The sequence below is a fragment of the Coregonus lavaretus genome (assembly GCF_964263955.1).
Source record: "Coregonus lavaretus genome assembly, chromosome: 2".
Classification (NCBI taxonomy): domain Eukaryota; kingdom Metazoa; phylum Chordata; class Actinopteri; order Salmoniformes; family Salmonidae; genus Coregonus; species Coregonus lavaretus.
This window is the reverse complement of record NC_139989.1, coordinates 11,138,718-11,157,580: the sequence shown is the minus strand read 5'-3', so window position 1 is coordinate 11,157,580 and position 18,863 is coordinate 11,138,718. Positions and strand designations below refer to the sequence as shown.

General features: G+C 43.0%; 2 protein-coding genes across 4 annotated transcripts in view; both read right to left on the bottom strand.

Annotated features, from left to right (window-relative positions):
* The window catches only part of LOC311101055 (TGF-beta receptor type-1-like), a 78,946-nt gene extending 78,841 nt beyond the window's left edge, over positions 1-105 (bottom strand). For all 3 annotated transcript variants that reach the window (XR_014609871.1, XM_084142090.1, XM_084142091.1), the window contains exon 1: positions 13-105. Coding sequence is in view for 2 of the 3 variants with exons in the window: in XM_084142090.1 (XP_083998216.1) it covers positions 13-82 (70 nt within the window). In the remaining variant the exon portion in view is untranslated. The remainder of the gene's footprint in view (positions 1-12) is intronic.
* A 7,583-nt stretch (positions 106-7,688) lies between these two features.
* LOC311148637 (reversion-inducing cysteine-rich protein with Kazal motifs-like) overlaps positions 7,689-18,863 on the bottom strand; it is an 86,936-nt gene continuing 75,761 nt past the window's right edge. Inside the window, exons 17-21 of the mRNA XM_084185625.1 lie at positions 14,895-15,090; positions 13,183-13,393; positions 12,889-12,962; positions 11,451-11,606; positions 7,689-9,357 (exon numbers count right to left, since the gene is read on the bottom strand). Of these exons, the coding sequence (XP_084041751.1) occupies positions 9,130-9,357; positions 11,451-11,606; positions 12,889-12,962; positions 13,183-13,393; positions 14,895-15,090 (865 nt within the window). The 3' untranslated portion in view covers positions 7,689-9,129. The remainder of the gene's footprint in view (positions 9,358-11,450; positions 11,607-12,888; positions 12,963-13,182; positions 13,394-14,894; positions 15,091-18,863) is intronic.

The window sequence follows — 18,863 nt, the reverse complement described above, 5'->3', positions numbered from 1 at the left end:
TCGCTCACTTACCATCATTTTCTTCAATCCTAGTCCCAAAGGACAGGACTATTAACACGAGACAACGGTTTATTGCATTCATCGTGGTTCAGACTTACTCCAGACTGCCTGTCTCAACTTCTGTCGATATTCCGTGGTTGAGAAAAAACTGTCTGATTGGCTGGGACCGCTACCACACTCCGCCCAGACCATGCAAGCCTTCTCGTGCGGTGGTAAACATTTACTGACAATTCATAGAATTCTCCATTTAATATTTTTTTTGCGACTGAGTTTTATTAAATCATTTCAAACTAACTAAATTAACCGATACGGTGTAGTTTATACAAGCCTATCGCATCAAGTTTTACAACTTGCTTGTCTTTATAGGCAAAAAGCACTTATGGTGAAATTAAAATGACTAAATGAGGCCTACAGCAGGATAGGCTTATTGTGTCAATTTGAGTAATGTTAAGCATGAACATGTCATGAATAGACAGGGTTGTGGCCAATACTTCTTTGAATAAACCAAATATAGAACTGAAACACTGACTTGGCAATCCACTCATCAAAACCATGTTGTTCATTAAAAAAATACTATGACATTTGGATAATTGGAGTACATTCATGAATCATGCTCTATAATGGGTTTGATCAATTAGTCGTGAGGACACACAAGAACTCTAGGGACAGTTTTCTGAGAAAAGATTCATAACTCTTGTTATCTAAAAGCATAATTATGTGCGCTACCAAAACAATAAGCAATTATTGTTTCAGTATGGACAGATCAGAGTCTATTATGTTTAATATTGAAGTAATCATTACTCTATGCAAATCATGAAAAGCGAAAAAGACCTAACAGACAGACCATAGTCACTTTGTGGCTGTATGTGCATTCATTAGAACAGACAGAAAGCTGAAAATAAGCATTATGACTTCAGAAACCATTGGCCTGAGAACATGTTACACTGTCACTGGAAACATATGCTCTCCAATTACATGAACAATGGGCCAACATTGAGGGTGCTGTCCTCAAAGACAATGACATTAGCTCTGGCCTCAGATGTGAGTGGCTGTTTTTGTGTCTGGCTGGACACCCCCCCCACCCTTCACACACACACACACACACACACACACACACACACACACACACACACACACACACACACACACACACACACACACACACTCTCAGGCTGCACCCCTCTACAGGACAAAGCCCCTGACCTCCCCTCCCGTACCTGTGGTTGGTGAAAGAGATTAATGATGGTCCATTGTTTGATCTCTGTCTGAGCCTTGTGTACCTTGAATACTCAGTGCCACCCATCCCCCCACAGACGCATACATTAACCCCCTCCTAAAAAAGAAGCAAACAAAGGGGAATCGACGTGAAAACGCTGGTCTTTGGATATTACGACAGCCGGCAGGCCAGTGTTTGCCCAACAGAGAGAGAGCAGAGAGGACTGTGTACCCTCCTTGAGTCATCTAACCAGAAACAGCCCAGGCTCTGGTGGCAGGAATGGTGTGGTGCCAGCACAGGCCAGGAATGGTTGGGTGCCTTTATCTGCCAATCCTATTTTTGGTGGGGGTGACCTGGTCCCCAAAAATCCCCCCCATGCACCGCCATTTGGATTTTGTCCACTGTGGTATGTTATCCGCTTAGGCAATATTACAGTATATACTAGAGTATTTAATTTGCATATACCCTGCCCATTCCCCTTCCCCATATCCCAATTTGTGCCACCCATAAGTGAGGAACCTATATGCCAAGGATAGACCATTTATTGTGTTCCCTACAGGTCATAGAAAAGAGCAGAAGTGCAGAACTTTCCATTGAGACCCTCCCACCTACCCACCTACCCACCTACCTACCTACCTACCTACCTACCTACCTACCTACCTACCTACCTACCTACCTACAGTTGAAGTCGGAGGTTTACATACACTTAGGTTGGAGTCATTAAAACTCGTTTTTCAACCACTCCACACATTTCTTGTTAACAAACTATAGTTTTGGCAAGTCGGTTAGGACATCTACTTTGTGCATGACACAAGTAATTTTTCCAACAATTGTTTTTCAGATTATTTCACTTAGAATTCACTGTATCACAATTCCAGTGGGTCAGAAGTTTACATACACTAAGTTGACTGTGCCTTTAAACAGCTTGGAAAATTCCAGAAAATGATGTCATGGCTTTAGAAACTTCTGAAAGGCTAATTGACATCATTTGAGTCAATTGGAGGTGTACCTGTGAATGTATTTCAAGGCCTACCTTCAAACTCAGTGCCTCTTTGCTTGACATCATGGGAAAATCGAAATAGGTGGGAGCAATTTCCAAACGCCTGAAGGTATCATGTTCATCTGTACAAACAATAGTACGCAAGTATAAACACCATGGGACCACGCAGCCGTCATAGCGCTCAGGAAGGAGATGCGTTCTGTCTCCTAGAGATGAACGTACTTTGGTGAGAAAAGTGCAAATCAATCCCAGAACAACAGCAAAGGACCTTGTGAAGATGCTGGAGGAAACAGGTACAAAAGTATCTATATCCACAGTAAAACTAGTCCTATATCGACATAACCTGAAAGGCCGCTCAGCAAGGAAGAAGCCGCTGCTCCAAAACCGCCATAAAAAAGCCAGACTATGGTTTGCAACTGCACATGGGGATAAAATATCCTACTTTTTGGAGAAATGTCCTCTGGTCTGATGAAACAAAAATAGAACTGTTTGGCCATAATGACCATCGTTATGTTTGGAGGAAAAATGGAGCAGCTTGCAAGCCGAAGAACACCATCCCAACCGTGAAGCACAGGGGTGGCAGCATCATGCTGTGGGGGTGCTTTGCTGCAGGAGGGACTGGTGCACTTCACAAAATAGATGGCATCATGAGGAAGTAAAATTATGTGGATATTGAAGCAACATCTCAAGACATCATGTCTTCCTGACATCAGTCAGGAAGTTAAAGCTTGGTCGCATATGGGTCTTCCAAATGGACAATGACCCCAAGCATACTTCCAAAGTTGTGGCAAAATGGCTTAAGGACAACAAAGTCAAGGTATTGGAGTGGCCATCACAAAGCCCTGACCTCAATCCTATAGAAAATGTGTGGGCAGAACTGAAAAAGCGTGTGCGAGCAAGGAGGCCTACAAACCTGATTCAGTTACACCAGCTCTGTCAGGAGGAATGGGCCAAAATTCAGCCAATTTATTGTGGGAAGCTTGTGGAAGGCTACCCGAAACGTTTGACCCAAGTTAAACAATTAAAAGGCAATGCTACCAAATACTAATTGAGTGTTTGTAAACTTCTGACCCACTGGGAATGTGATGAAAGAAATAAAAGCTGAAATAAATAATTCTCTCTACTATTATTCTGACATTTCACATTCTTAAAATAAAGTGGTGATCCTAACTGACCTAAGACAGGGACTTTTTACTAGGATTAAATGTCAGGAATTGTGAAAAACAGAGTTTAAATGTATTTGGCTAAGTTGTATGTAAACTTCCGACTGTACCTACCGGTTATGGAACATGAATATTTTGTCCAGTATATTTCATCAAGAAGTAAGCCCCACTGCTATGTCAAAGGTAATAAAACCAAAACACTATAGTAAATACTGCAGTAATGTCTGCAAAAAAATGGTAAATACTACACTATACTACAGTCATGTCCACAACACTACAGTAAATACTACAGTATTCTCTGCAAAAATACTCTGTAAAAACACTACAGTGAATACTATAGAATTTATACCACAGTATACTATAGTAATTTTTCTTTTGGATAAAAAAAATAGACACATTTGAAGCTCATGATTGTGTCTCATAAATAACTAAGAGGGTTGTTATCCATATTGCACATTGGTGTGCAGACCAAGATACAGCAAGTTTTTCCAGAGTTCCTTTTGGAAAGAGCACACTAAAGTTATCAAATAAACCAACAGTGGAGCTTATCATTGAGATTCACCTTTGATGAAAAGTGGTGCGCGTTTGTTCCCTGCCTCAGGAACAGCTAGGTTACTTGCTCATCTGCTGAGGGAGAACGAAGCTGAAAGCCTGCAGATTTACTGTACCTAACGCTAACGCAGCTACATCAATACAAATACAATACGGCACACTCACTTTGATATTATTCATCACACATCGGTGTCTTATTTCCGCAACACATCGTTTGTTGTGAGGCCTTACAAAGAAGAAGCCCTGGAGGGGTAATTGTATTATCCCTTTTTGTTTAAAAAAATGTTCCTCCCCAATCCCTAATTTGCATTTTCCTCCTATTTTTTTTTGCAGCCTTTTGATTTGTGTTAGTTTGACAGTGGAGAGAGTGAGAGAGAGAGACTGGCCCCATTTTTATAATCTATTAAAATTTATCCAAGGAGGTATCCAAAGGCAGATTCGACTGCTGCTACTTTTTCATTAGAACACAGGAAAGGGATTGCATCAACACTTTGAGTCACAAAGGCAATTAAGCCGAGAAGATAACGTCATCCTTATAATTGAGCAGCTCCCATGGTTTGATTTTGTTTTGATTTTGTTTTTGCTTCTCTTGAGAAACTATGTTAGGGTTGATTAGAAATAGCCTCATACACCCAAGTCTCTGTATCTAGTCATACAGTGCCCTCCACCCAAGTCTCTGTATCTAGTCATACAGTGCCCTCCACCCAAGTCTCTGTATCTAGTCATACAGTGCCCTCCACCCAAGTCTCTGTATCTAGTCATACAGTGCCCTCCACCCAAGTCTCTGTATCTAGTCATACAGTGCCCTCCACCCAAGTCTCTGTATCTAGTCATACAGTGCCCTCCACCCAAGTCTCTGTATCTAGTCATACAGTGCCCTCCACCCAAGTCTCTGTATCTAGTATCTGGCTCAGTTTGAAGTGGTTAACGCAACTCTTCGCTTTGAAAGGAAACCAACTGCACCTCATGTCCTAGCTTTGTCCCGCAACTACCCATTAAAATTAATGCCATCTGTAAAATTAAAAGTCAAAGTCAAAATTGATCATATAAATGTTAATTTAAATGGCTAGTTGTGGGACGAAACTACACATGGCCATGTAAATAGGAGGAACAGATAGGTGGAGGTGCAAATTAGCAATGTGTTGACTCAAGCTGGTGGAGCACTGATAACAGTCTCTCTCTGTCAGGAAGGAAGAATGGAAGGAAGGAAGGGTGCTTTTTCAGAGTATTCAAACGTGACCTGTGTCTCCTTTTCTTTCTGTGACAATGTGTGGCGATAATGTGGCAATTTAAAGGGGCGCACTTTTACATTTGAGTGAGAGAGAGGGAGAGGAACAAACAGGGCCAGGTGGTGATGGGAAGGGGGGATCTCAGGAGTGAGTGACAGGTGTGAATATTAATCCGGTCCTCACAGCCTACAGTCCTCTTTCACTCTCTTTCACTAATGATGTGGGGCTGGGCGCACAGATGGCTCCCAAGCAGGATCCTGGATATACTTGCCTGAACAGCTGGTGACTTCCCATTTACCACTTAAAGAGGGGCCTGCCACCACCACCGTGTCTCCAACCTGTCACCTGTAAACCAAAGACACTGTGGCATTCTGTGGAGTATAATCAACACAGGAGCCATTTAAAAGAACACTAGTAAACCCTGACTCACTCTCTCTTTTAAAAAAAATTATAATTTCTGCCATGAAATTGAATGTGTTGGTGTTTACTTATTTGGAGAGTGTTATGGCCTCATATAAACCAGGGTTGGAACATTTTGTTTGGAGCTACACTACCAGTCAAAAGTTTGGACACACCTACTCATTCAATGGTTTTTCTTTATTTTTTTACAATAGTTTACATTGTAGAATAATAGGGAAGAAATCTAAACTATGGAAATAACACATATGGAATCATGTAGTAACCAAAAAAGTGTTAAACAAATCAAAATATATTTTATATTTGAGATTCATCAAATAGCCACCCTTTGCCTTGATGACAGCTTTGCACACTCTTAGCATTCTCTCAACCAGCTTCACCTGGAATGCTTTTCCAACAGTCTTTAAGGAGTTCCCACTCTGCCGTCCGACTCATCCCAAACCATCTCAATTGGGTTGAGGTCGGGGGATTGTGGAGGCCAGGTCATCTGATGCAGCACTCCATCACTCTCCTTCTTGGTAAAATAGCCCTTACACAGCCTGGAGGTGTGTTGGGTCATTGTCCTGTTGAAAAACAAATGATAGTCCCACTAAGCCCAAACCAGATGGGATGTATTATGTCATGTTTCATGTTTTGTGTGGACCCCAGGAAGAGTAGCTTCTACTTTCGCAACAGCTAATGGGGATCGCAATAAAATACCAAAATACCAAGGGTTCTGTTATGTCAGTGAAATACAGTGATGAGTGATGTAAAGAGCCTTGGGACCTGTAAATGAAAGCAGATACTGTACATTAGTTGAATCCATTACGATCATAAGCACGGAGGAAAGGAAAGTGACTGTGTAGCGAATCAATTCTGTTAGCTGTAATTTAATAGAGTGCACTACAGGACAACATCTTTCTACACTGCTTTACAGAACCTGCGAGAACGGATGAGTTCCCACTCGTGCAGTAGGCCAACAGGTTCATTTAAAAGCTAGAGTTAGAGAGCCAGGAGTCTCCAGATGTGGTCTTTGGCGACTTGGGTGCAGGCTAGTTAGGCGTTCACATGGTCGTTCCCTTTGAGGGATTAACCAAAGACATTCTCAGGCGCCGGTGCTCAGGCTTCTTCAATGGGATTTCACATTCAGGAAAATTCCTGGAAAGGCAAGTTCATCTCCACTCCTCCCTAGACCCCACTGGAATCTACATCACGACTCCCCAAGCCAGCTCATGATTTGTGTCGTTACTCATCACAACACATTACTGTATGGTCAATAGGTACTAGCCACTGGCTTTTAACTAAGAGTGTTGAGGTTAGGTAGGTCAGCAATGGATCAGGGAAAAACGTTTTAGGAAGCAATTCTACATCTGGTTCATCCCACTAAATAAAAGGTTAACACATTTCAAGCAGACACACACACCAGCCCAAATTCTCAAGAGCAGGTCACATACACATACACACACACACTGAGAGAGGAGGACCCGGGGAGGGCTTCTCATCGTCATTATTTACACAGTGGATAGTTAAGCGGGTAAATCAATGTTGGATCAAAGGGGAGCCGCCAAGGCCTTTATCAGGCACTAGGGGCTTCCACTTCCACATCCGCTCTCTGGAGCACTACATACGAGGGGCCTTAGGAAATGTTGAGGAAGTAGACACTTGTTTCCTTACTCCCTCACAGCCTGCCCTGTGGGAGAGTACTACATCATTACAGGTCACTATCTACGGCACTCAACCTCCTTAGAGGCTGTGTCAGAGCCAGACACCACCTTGTGGTGATTGTATGTCATTGCATGTTAGAGGAGAGTAGTGGAAGGCTTTGGCTCTTTCTCAATTGTCTTTCCTTCGATTCCTTGTGTCCTCCTTCCTTGCCTCTTGCTCACAACGCATTTGAGAGGAGGGACCTTGGAACGCCTTTTGAGAAGGAGGGAGGATGAAGAAGAGAAATGAGAAAGAGCAATAGTCTGAGGATAATGAAAAGTTTAACGTTATCAGTGTCCTTTCAGTTCTCATGCTCTATTGAGAACAGCATATTAATGTGACTGGATTGATACAATATATTTTATTTGGCACTCTGCTTCAATGTGGAATCTTTAAAATGAAATGTACAACAACAAGCAACCTTCTGTTTGATTGTAGGATTTTATATTTAATAAAATATGCATTCTGTTGGCATTTTACAAACACATTGCAAGTACTGCCATCTCCACCGAGACAATGATGCAATACAGTGATGATTAACGTAATGCTTATGTGCCTACAGCTATACTCTTTCTAAACATTGGCAATATGAACACTTGATATCATAAAAACAACAAAAAACAGAGTTTAAATCACTCGGAAACAATACTACAAGGACCCTTGAAAAGGGTTTGCTGCTACAAAGCTGCCTAGCACGATAATACTGTAAAAAACGGGGACACTTCGTGTTGCGTAGGCATAGAGACAACATAAAATCAAACGTGGGGACAGGACAAACATAGTACAATACATTCTGGAGTAAAAACACTTCATAATTGTCATCATGCAAGAATAAAACATTTAGAAAATGGCACATATTGAATCACATCTCGATCCATTTGTTATTTCAAATATAGAACATTTCGGAATAATTTCGGAATAATTCTTATCAACATTATAAAGTTTATTGCATTTACTTCATATAGGAACTATATGCAAAGCATGTTGTCGCTAGTTTTTTTATTCTACCCATGTGCATCATGGGTAAAGTGATGATTGTCATTTTCATGAAAAACATGGCTGTCGTTCCTTATTTTATATCTTATCTACACTAGAGGAACAACTAGAATCCCTTTTGTGTGTCTTTCAGCTTACGGAGCGGGAATGCTTGCTTGCCTTTGACCTGTTTCACGTTCCAGTATTACTGTCTCAGTCAGCACCTTTCCACTCGCTCTCTATTTACAATCCTACAAATGTAAAACGGGAGTGGGAGAGAGGGGAGGAGAGGGGGGGGGGGGGGTAATTAGACCTCTGAGACCATCTGGGACAAATGTCGGGACAAATATCAGTGTTTGGGAGCACACCTGTCTGACATCTAGACCTGACTCCCCCTCTGAGACTCAACCACCTGGCTCCTCTCTCTCTCTCTGTGTTACACACAAACACGTGTGTGTACACATACATACACACAAACACACACACACACCATGCATGCATGCGCGCACACGCACGCAGGCAAACGCCCGCACTCCCACGCACACACACACCCCTCCACAGCTTTAGAGGAGGAGAGAGCTACTGTTGCAGTATAAAACGGATACAAAACACTGTGTGATAAAAACTCATCTTCCTTATAACGATATATAGAGCTCTGTGGAACCAAAGCTGGAATGTGATTGTGTCTCCACTTCTCTCTTTCAATTAGGATTCATCTCATAGGTTCTCGTCCATGATTGTGTTGACGCTGGTGCAGTAGAGTTAATAGGATTGATTGTCAAGGCTTTTACAGGCTGATGCTTCCTGTCAGGCAATGACCCGAGAAGGGGTCAGAATACTCTGCAACACACCCAGTCTCCTGCCAGCGGGGCCTGGCTGGCTAGTAGAGGCTAGCTAGGCCTCGGGCAGGCCTGGTGCTAAAGTGAAGAAGAGGCCCAGGGCGAGGCAGAAGAAGATGGGCAGGGAGGAGGGTGTGGAGTTGGCGTGGCCCGCAGACCTGATGGTGGATATGGAGACCTCGGAGGTGAGGAAGGCAGACAGAGGAACATGGGAGACCAGGGTGGGGCTGCCGTAGTTGATGAGTGAGTCGATCTTCTCCGCCTCCATACTGCAGGCTTCAATCTGAGACGGGATACACACAAACAATGATCAGGTGAAGTTTACAGACACACAGTCCTCCTCCCATAGTTTGTTATACTTTTGTTTTATTTGTATCTTTATTCCCTTCTGAAAATGGCAGATACAAACATGTTATATTGGTACAAACATGTGACAAACTAGGCTCTTTATTTGTGTATGAAACATTCCTAACGAACCACCTAAAAGCCCACATAATGACAAATAGTTTCTATGAATAGAGTCATAGAGAGAATGATGCAAGGCTGGCTGTGACCTCCATTTGCCGGTTTGCATCGATCATTATCGCTCAGGGCTGTTTTTGCAGATAGCAATAAAATGGGTGGAAAGGGTGTGAAAAATAACTTAATTGGGGGTTTCACCCTAGATGGTAGTGATGAGAAATCGGATGATTTGTCCCAGTGGAGTGAGAGAGATTCTGAGAGAGGACTTTGATTAGTCCCTCAGTAAGAGGGGGTTTGGGTCTCTCGTTCATCATCGCAGTTTCTGGTCTCATGAGGCGTTTTGAAAATCTTGGTGTTTAACCTTTATTTATCCAGCTTAGTCATTGAAATTAAACCAATTTTTAGAAAGAACTGGAGATGGCAGTTGAATAAATAACAGGGAAATATTGGCCCAGACATGTTTATTATGACTCCTGTGCCCTCCCGATAAAGTCCCTGTTCAGGAGGGCCCAACGTTACAGAACATACAGACAGCAATGGATGTATTGTTGCAGAACAGATATGATTGTCTCTCATGTAAAATAGGGAGTTGTTTCAGGCAGCTCTATTCAAACATTTCACTGTACTGAACAAACACCCCTGGGACATCTGTCTGACTGAACCATTAGTTCATATTCCCTACAGAGCCATCAGAAGGCTGGTCTACAGGCTGTGTCACAACTCACTACGCTCCTCTCCATTAACCCCATCAGACAAACCACAAGCATGTCAAAACATGTTATCTGAACTACATTTAAAACAGGAGGACCCAGAGAGAGAGAGAGAAAGAGAGAGAGATAATAGGCGGTCCTGCATCACACCAGCTGGTACATTGGTGGTGAAACGGTTACCACCAAACATATTTTTTGAGTTTGAGATATAAGCACAATATAAATCAAAATAACCATGATCTCTTTTCAGAATCTATGAGAAAATAATCACAAAAGTTTAATTTTTTTTGCATTCCGAGTACCAGTGCTGCCCTCCACCCCCATTACGGAATATCCCATGTCTCTAAACACTGCCCTGTGGGCATCCTCTGTGTGAGCGATCAGCTTGTTAACAAATGCCTCCTCTCTTCTGCTGTAATCACTGTGAAATCCACTGTGCTCATAGAAGAGCATGGGAGTGTGGGTTGAGGATGGGGGTGGAGAAACAGAGGGCTCAGTTCTGTGTAGGAAACAAAAGCGCTCACAACACCATGATGGGATGATCTGGCCCTAAGGTTTATTGTATGCTATGCCGATTGGGCCCCAGGTCATGCATTAACCAGGACGTAAAACAAAGGATGTGTCTCAAATGGCACCCTATTCCCTATATAGTGCACTACTTGGCTTTGGAACACTGAAGAATAGCCCTACAAGCAGGGAATCAACTGTTGTCATTCTGAGAGGAAGCTCATGTAGCCAGAGAACCAGGCTTATCTATTGTGAATGAAGGACAGTCGACAGGTCTCTGTGAGAGAGAGAGAGAGAGAGAGAGAGAGAGAGAGAGAGAGAGAGAGAGAGAGAGAGAGAGAGAGAGAGAGAGAGAGAGAGAGAGAGAGACAGACAGAGAGTGTGTGCATGCAACATGCGTGTGTTTGTGTGAGAGTGAAATTGTGCAAAATCTTTCTATAAGTGTACCACTGTCTGTCTCCGGGTGTACCTGTAACACTGTTTCTTCCGTCCCTCTCCTTGCCCCATCCTGGGCTCAAACCAGGGACCCTCTGAACACCCACAAAGCATCGTTACCTTTCATTTCACAAAAGCCACAGCCCTTGTGGAGCAAGGGGAAAGTCTACTTCAAGGTCTCAGAGCTGGTGACATCACCGATTGAATGCTATTAGCGTGCACTGCAAACCAGCTAGCTCAGTGTCTGCGTATGTGTGTGTACCTGCAGCGGGGTGGGCTGCTGGTCCACGGGGACGATGAGGATGATGATCTCTGAGTCGATACTCAGGTAGCCGAAGATGTCACACTGCGGCACGGAGATGTGGAGACGCAGGATCCTCAGGATGTCATGGACCGTCACTGGCTGCTTCCTGTTCAACTGCAACACCAAACCAGGAGGACATACACAGTTGCACAGAACCAGAGCCAGAGGGGGAGGAGTTTGAGATTCAATTCATTGCAGATAAAGGAAAACTGAACTGCAGGTTTATTCATGTTTGTTCTGTATGTGGTAAACACATGTTATTCATTCCCAATTAATAACAAACATGAAATACCTTTGTGAACAGTAGTTGAAAGTGCAATGAATGTCTTACAGTATAGTGCCTGCTGTCATGGAATGTTTGACACCAATATGGAGGATAGGTTGGGAAACGATGATGTGTATATCCATCGCTTGTCTGAGTGAGTCATGTCGTCTAGCCCCAAATCCAAAGGTAATTTGTTTGGAATTAGCAGGCTTATGGTCTAGACTTAACGTTAATAAAATGTTTGAGATTAGACTAATAGCCCAGGTTTATAATTAATCTGCTTTGAATGTCATGTTTGTTTTAGCTTATTAGCTGTTATAAGCATGTATACAAGGTATTTCTGGGTATTTGCTCTTAAGCTGTGGCCCGACCAAGTAATTTCGAACTTGCGAAGAATTCCAGAGGAAGACATGTGATGTTGATGCTTGGTATTTTGGATCTATGCCTCACTCTAGTGGTCATTTGGTGTCATTACAGTACAAAATCAACCGTCGTTGCAGAGGGGGTGGCTAATCCCTCTCCTGGAGACCTACTCAACTGGGTTTGCAGGCTTTTATTCCAGCCCTGCTCTAACATACCTGATTCTATGCCCTTGATTAGCGGAATCTAGTGTGTAGAAGCTGTAACAAAAGCCTGCACACAGCATACTGCACTTGGTGGAGCTATTGCTTATACCTAGGGTTGCAAATTGTCGGGAACTTTTTTACGTTTTTCCTAAATCTCAATTTTGAGGATTCTGGGAATTAGGAGGGAATAAGCAGGAAATCCGGAATCCTCCAAAAATGATTTCTGGAAAACCAGGGAATTTATTGAAATTGTCCTAAATTTTGCAACCCTACTTATACCTAGACAGTCGTCTCCAATCCACAAAGGAGTGTCCACAGTTTAGATTCAGATATGCAGCAAAACAATTTGTTCGTCATTTTTCAACATTGAGAATTGAATTCTATATAATATATAATACAACAGGGAACCTTTCAATCCTCTTTATAGTGTTAAAATCCATACAAATACAACAAACCAGCCAGCTGGTTGGAAAAGTGAGTGAGTGAAAGGGAAGGGGACAACTTTTCTGAAATGGAACACAGCCTGGGACCCAGATAAGTGAGGAGCATAGCAGAAGACGCTGACCTTAGCGAAGTTGTTCATCTGCTCCTGGTTCCACAGGATCTGCAGCATGCCCGCACACAGAGGACAGCAGGCGCCTGTGATAGGAGGGGTTACCACCAAGAGGTCAGGGGTCAGAGGTTAGGAGTCAATCACAACATTATCTTAATAAGATTTGTGTTCCTGTGGGGAAAAATCCTCAGTATAACATGAAAGACTTATATGTCAAAGTGAATGTGGTTGCGCCACTGAGTGTACTGACCACAGAATTAAATAAAACATGAGATATTATATCATTTCTGTCTTTATTGTACTGACCGGGTGGTGTGACAGGGATGCAGCCCGGGGTGGACAGGGCGGGGCAGGGGATCATGTCACAGCCTGAGTCAGAGGCAAACTCTGCCACTGCCCCCACGGCGTGGCACCGCCCCTGGTAGTCCACGGCAACGCGGTCCGAGTAGGCCTCGCACACTGTGTTGTACGTCTCGCCGTTGTGGCCACACACAGGCCGCGCCTTTTTACAGGCGTCCTGCACAGAACACAAACACATACACAGACACAAGAAAGTTTGAGTTAGGATTCAGCCCTTATTAATGTATTTTGTGGAAAATATCATATATTAAAACGTAAATACACGTCACCTTCCTACTCTTCATAATACATCACTCACATCCAGATAAACTTACTCAAGGTAAATTACTCCAATTAGTTACCTAGGGAGGCCATTGTTTATATATCACACCAGATGTATTTGGTTTCTTTGAATTGCTCTGTATCTCAGCAATATTATCAGAGAGGGGGAGGGCAGTTAAGTTCTCCTACATCACTGCAAACGGTCTGATTGCGTGCCTCTTGGTTTGGCGACTTGACACCAGGACTGAAGTGGGTTTTTAATGGGTTGTCGTCTGCCTTAAACGGATATAAAACCCAATCCGGCCTGTTCCACTGATGGAGCCACTGCTCAGAGCTACCGAGGCGAGACGCCATCAGGCTGACGCTGCGAGCGACCGCAATGGAGAAACATGATCCTACCAGGCCCTAAACACTAACAAACCACTTTAATTCAACTTTCAACTTGAATTCTCCACTTTCACAAACACACACACACAAACATGGGGGGATTTTGTCTATATCATATTCAAGCACAGTCCTACACAGGAGATGTATATGTCTAAGTGTATGGGCAGACTAAGAACCTAAATGCAACATATGAGTTGATTAGACAATACCATGGGGGATTTCAGCTTTTGGTGGGCTGGGATATCTGCCTCCTCTCATAAGTCAAGGCAAAAAGATAAATACTCCATCAGTTACTGACGGTATGGTATGCACATTTGGAGTATTTGTGTGTGTGTTTGTGTTGCAAAAGCTGGGATGTGTTATCCTACCTCTGTCAGCAGGCTCTCCATTTAAGTGTTCACGAACACAAACAGAGCAAAGCTTTTCAGAGGCTCTAAAAACAGGGATTATCTCTGTGTGATTGACTAAATACTGTGCAGCTCCCTCCAGTATGGTGATTTAGTTTCAGGCTGATTTTCAAATAGCTGACTGTTTAATGCTATCTAGCAGGTGTTACAATGCTACCTATTGCTACCTCTCCCTATGAGTTCTGACATGCCTTTTCATCACAAATGAATTATATGTATTGAAATGTCCAAAAGCCTTTAAACACTGTCAACATTTACAGTCAATTTAGCGCATGTTGGTGTAGATGTTATGGAAGCTTGGAGAGCAGATAAATTGATTGAGACAGGGAATGACTTTTAAATGTTCTACTTCAGCAAGTTGCTTTGGCTAACTGTCAAACTGTTACCCGACAATGATCCATACAGGACAGGGTCTAGCTCCCTCATATTAAAATCTGGACCTCGAAGCCAGTTTCACTGCGTTTTTTCGTTCTTCCCCTCTAATCAGGGACTCATTTAGACCTAGGACAACAGGTGGGTGCAATTAATTATCAGGTAGAACAGAAAACCAGCAGTAGACCGGACCTATATTTCATATTTAAATACTCCTGGTCTAGCTGTTACCTGACAGTGGCCCATATAGGCCAGGGCCTTGCCCATCTGGAAGAGCTGACAGAGGTTGGGGTGCTCCACGTTGTCTGTGTCGCAGGCCGGGTCCATGTGAATCCTGTCACAGCCGGAGGGACGACCAATACACTCATACTGGGGACAGGGGTAGTCAATCATGTCTGTAAGGCACACTCTATGGTTGGGAATGCACCTGAGGACCAATGGAAGGAGGAGAGGAAAGGGGGTTAATTTAGTCATTGTTTTAAGTAGGTTTTAAGCAGTAGAAGTAAAAAACATGGACGCATTACAGCTATCGCTTTCTATTATTCCCATGTAGTGTAGATCCTTTGGTTTGAGTTGAGCACTGATGTTCCTTATTATTATTATGAAGTAGTGTACCTTAATAGTGTATTATTCTCATTGCAGACAGCAGTGCTTTTTTACCATGTGAATTACACCATTTACTCCTTTTTTAAAACAAAAAACACATTATATTATCATATAATCCCAATCTTTATGTGAATGTAGTAAATGTGTTGACATTTTTATATCAGTACATTAATGCTGATTTTCAATGGGAAAATCTATGAAACCTAATGAGCCCTGCCCTGTTGGTCACAATAGAGATGGACTGTACAAAACAAGCAAAAGTTGAGGTAGAAAAGGAGGGACCCTCTCTCTCTCTCTCCAACCCAGCCACCCTATCTCCAAGGTAACCATCCCTGCCTCCGTATCTCAGCCCCAATCAGATTTTTATCGCCTTGTTTGCTGAAAAATAACAAACGTTTGAAAGAGCCCACCAACTCTGTGTGTCTTTGAACAGACGGCCAAGGGGAGACTTTATGGAATGGGTTTGCTGTGCTGCGCATTACATAAGGAAGGATGCCAAAACACGAGTCTTTACTGTGTGGAGGGAAGAGGGGGGTAAAATGGGGGCCGGCTCTGATGTTAGTAGTAATAGGAGTTAACACGGAGCCACGTGTGGTTAGCGAGTGTGTCCTCTGTAACAATGTGCAGTTAGGGAACGTGTCCTAACCAATTCCTAATTCTAATTAGGAATTAGAATAATAATAATAATAGTAATTTAATAGGATCTCTATGGTCCTAACATTGTGCCATCCAGGGGAAGAGGGAGCGGTGTTAGATGGACGATGCTGTCTGAGGAAGAGGGAGTGATGTTAGATGGATGATGCTGTCTGGGGAAGAGGGAGTGATGTTAGATGGATGATGCTGTGTGGTGAAGAGGAAGTGATATTAAATGGATGACGCTGTCGGGGAATAGGGAGTGATGTTAGATGGATGACGCTGTCGGGGAAGAGGGAGTGATATTAAATGGATGACGCTGTCGGGGAATAGGGAGTGATGTTAGATGGATGATGCTTTCTGGGGAAGAAGGAGTAATCCTCAGGGCTCTGGGAGCTCAAGGCCATTCCGGAGGGGAGGGTTACAACAACAAACCCCATACAGGCGCGCCTTATGACACAGTTACCGCCGGCAACCACAGGGGGACACACAGCCTGGCCACACCTGAACAAACAACCAGACTCTCTGTCACTGCTGGATACGAAGCAGTTTGGGAGGGGGATTTCAAGAAAAAGCAGAAGAGAGGGGAAGGGTGAAGGGTGCAGGAAAAGAGGATTTATCAAGAGAGGAAATAACACTAGTCGACAATGTTCCCTCTAAGAGGCGCGCAGTAGCCCCGAGACTGCCAAGCAGATGAAATGTTAGCCCACAGAGCGAAGCACGAGATTGAACTTCACTCAACTTTCTAGAGCAGTGGTCACCAACCGGTCGATCTCCAAGGCATTTCTAGTAGATCGCCAAACATTTCTGTAAAAAACCCAACAATAATTTATTTGTCTTGGGCTGTTTGCGGTAGGTGCACCGGATTCAACAGCCCTGCGCGCTGGGTAGGCAAACTCTTGCCATTTTTAACCATGTCATGTGTCTGAAGGTACAAACTCTGCCTTCCCGGCGGGCCCAGAGAGCAAATCAAGTGCACTATAGGCCTACCGCAGGCCAATTGAATGGCTCAGATTACCATGTCTGCAGTAACGTAGCAGACATAAAAGAAAGCTACAGCAAAGTGGATACTGTGAGATTTCAAAACGTTTAAAACCATGACTAGAGAGAGACTGTCAACGAATACAGCAAAGAGCTGCTGTTTTTATGAGTGAGTTCATATTTAAGTTCTTACTCAGCACTGTCAACACATTGTATTCAACACTTTTATAAGCCATAAAATGCGCGTTCTTCCTACTTCCACTCAGCGCTACAACAAGCACTGCAGCAGTAATGAATGCATAGGAAAGTGTATCAATAGGCTTGCATTGTTGTTATTATTAGTGGCTTGTTTTTTTTTCATTTAGAGGAATATTTCACTTTCTCTGTTCATAGGAGTAACAACATGAATTTGTGCATGCGGTGCGACTCGAGTTTCGCCATCAGCTGGAAGACGGTGTCCCTTTTTGGTCAGTGTCAGTGGAGGAAAGGGAGAGCGGAGGGATGTTGAGAGGCGGACCCTCAGTCTACTGCTCTCTCCCTCCGCTGAGACTGACCATCAGATGCAGGCACCATCAGCCCAGTAAAATAAAAATAAAAAACAAATTATTTAAATGTATTGTCACTCAGCTGTGCCTCACAAGTAATACAACAATGGATCTATTACCCGTGTGATCATATAGCCTACCTCAAATTTGGAAATATAATTTAAAAAACTGTCCCGAACAACAATTCAAGCAAAGCCAATATGCAGTGATAATGTATTGGGCCTATAGCTTACTGCACAAACCTTGTTGCTGCAGTACTCTTTTTAATTGGTTAATGTTGCATATGCGTACGTTTTTTAAGTAATGTTGAAAATAAATCTGAGCAGTAGAGCTCGGCTTGCATTTTGACTCAGAAAGTGATCTTGACTCAGAAAAGGTTGGTGACCACTGTTCTAGAGTTTTCCCTGTTAACACTATCAATGTTTCCCTTTACTGTGGCAATTGTGATAGAATCAACGCCATATTAGCCACTTTCAATGCAACATACCGAAACAAACCAAACTATGCAAGCGATTTTGTTGTAGACAGAACGCATCGGAGTAGGATTCTTTTGCATTGACACATACGACTCAGCCCGTACTCTACACAGACCGGCGCGGCATAAACAATCAGAGCTACAGTAGGCCTATATGCAAATAGACCATTGCCATACAGTTGAAGTCGGAAGTTTACATTCACTTAGGTTGGAGTCATTAAAACTCGTTTTTCAACCACCCACAAATTTCTTGTTAACAAACTATAGTTTTGGCAAGTCGGTTAGGACATCTACTTTGTGCATGACACAAGTAATTTTTCCAACAATTGTTTACAGATTATTTCACTTATAATTTACTGTATCACAATTCCGGTGGGTCAGAAGTTTACATACACTAAGTTGACTGTGCCTTTAAACAGCTTGGAAAATTCCAGAAAATGATGTCATGGTTTGGAAACTTCTGATAGGCAAATTGACATCATTTGAATCAATTGGAGGTGTACCTGTGGATGTATTTCAAGGCCTACCTTCAAACTCAGTGCTTCTTTGATTGACATCATGGGAAAATCAAAAAAATCAGCCAAGACCTCAGAAAGAAAATTGTAGACCTCCACAAGTTTGGTTCATCCTTGGGAGCAATTTCCAAACGCCTGAAGGTACCACGATCATCTGTACAAACAATAGTACGCAAGTATAAACACCATGGGACCACGCAGCCGTCATACCACTCAGGAAGGAGACGCGTTCTGTCTCCTAGAGATGAACGTACTTTGGTGAGAAAAGTGCAAATCAATCTGGTACAGGTACAAAAGTATCTATATCCACAGTAAAACGAGTCCTATATATCGACATAACCTGAAAGGTCGCTCAGCAAGGAAGAAGCCACTGCTCCAAAACCACCATAAAAAAGCCAGACTATGGTATGCAACTGCACATGGGGACAAAGATCGTACTTTTTGG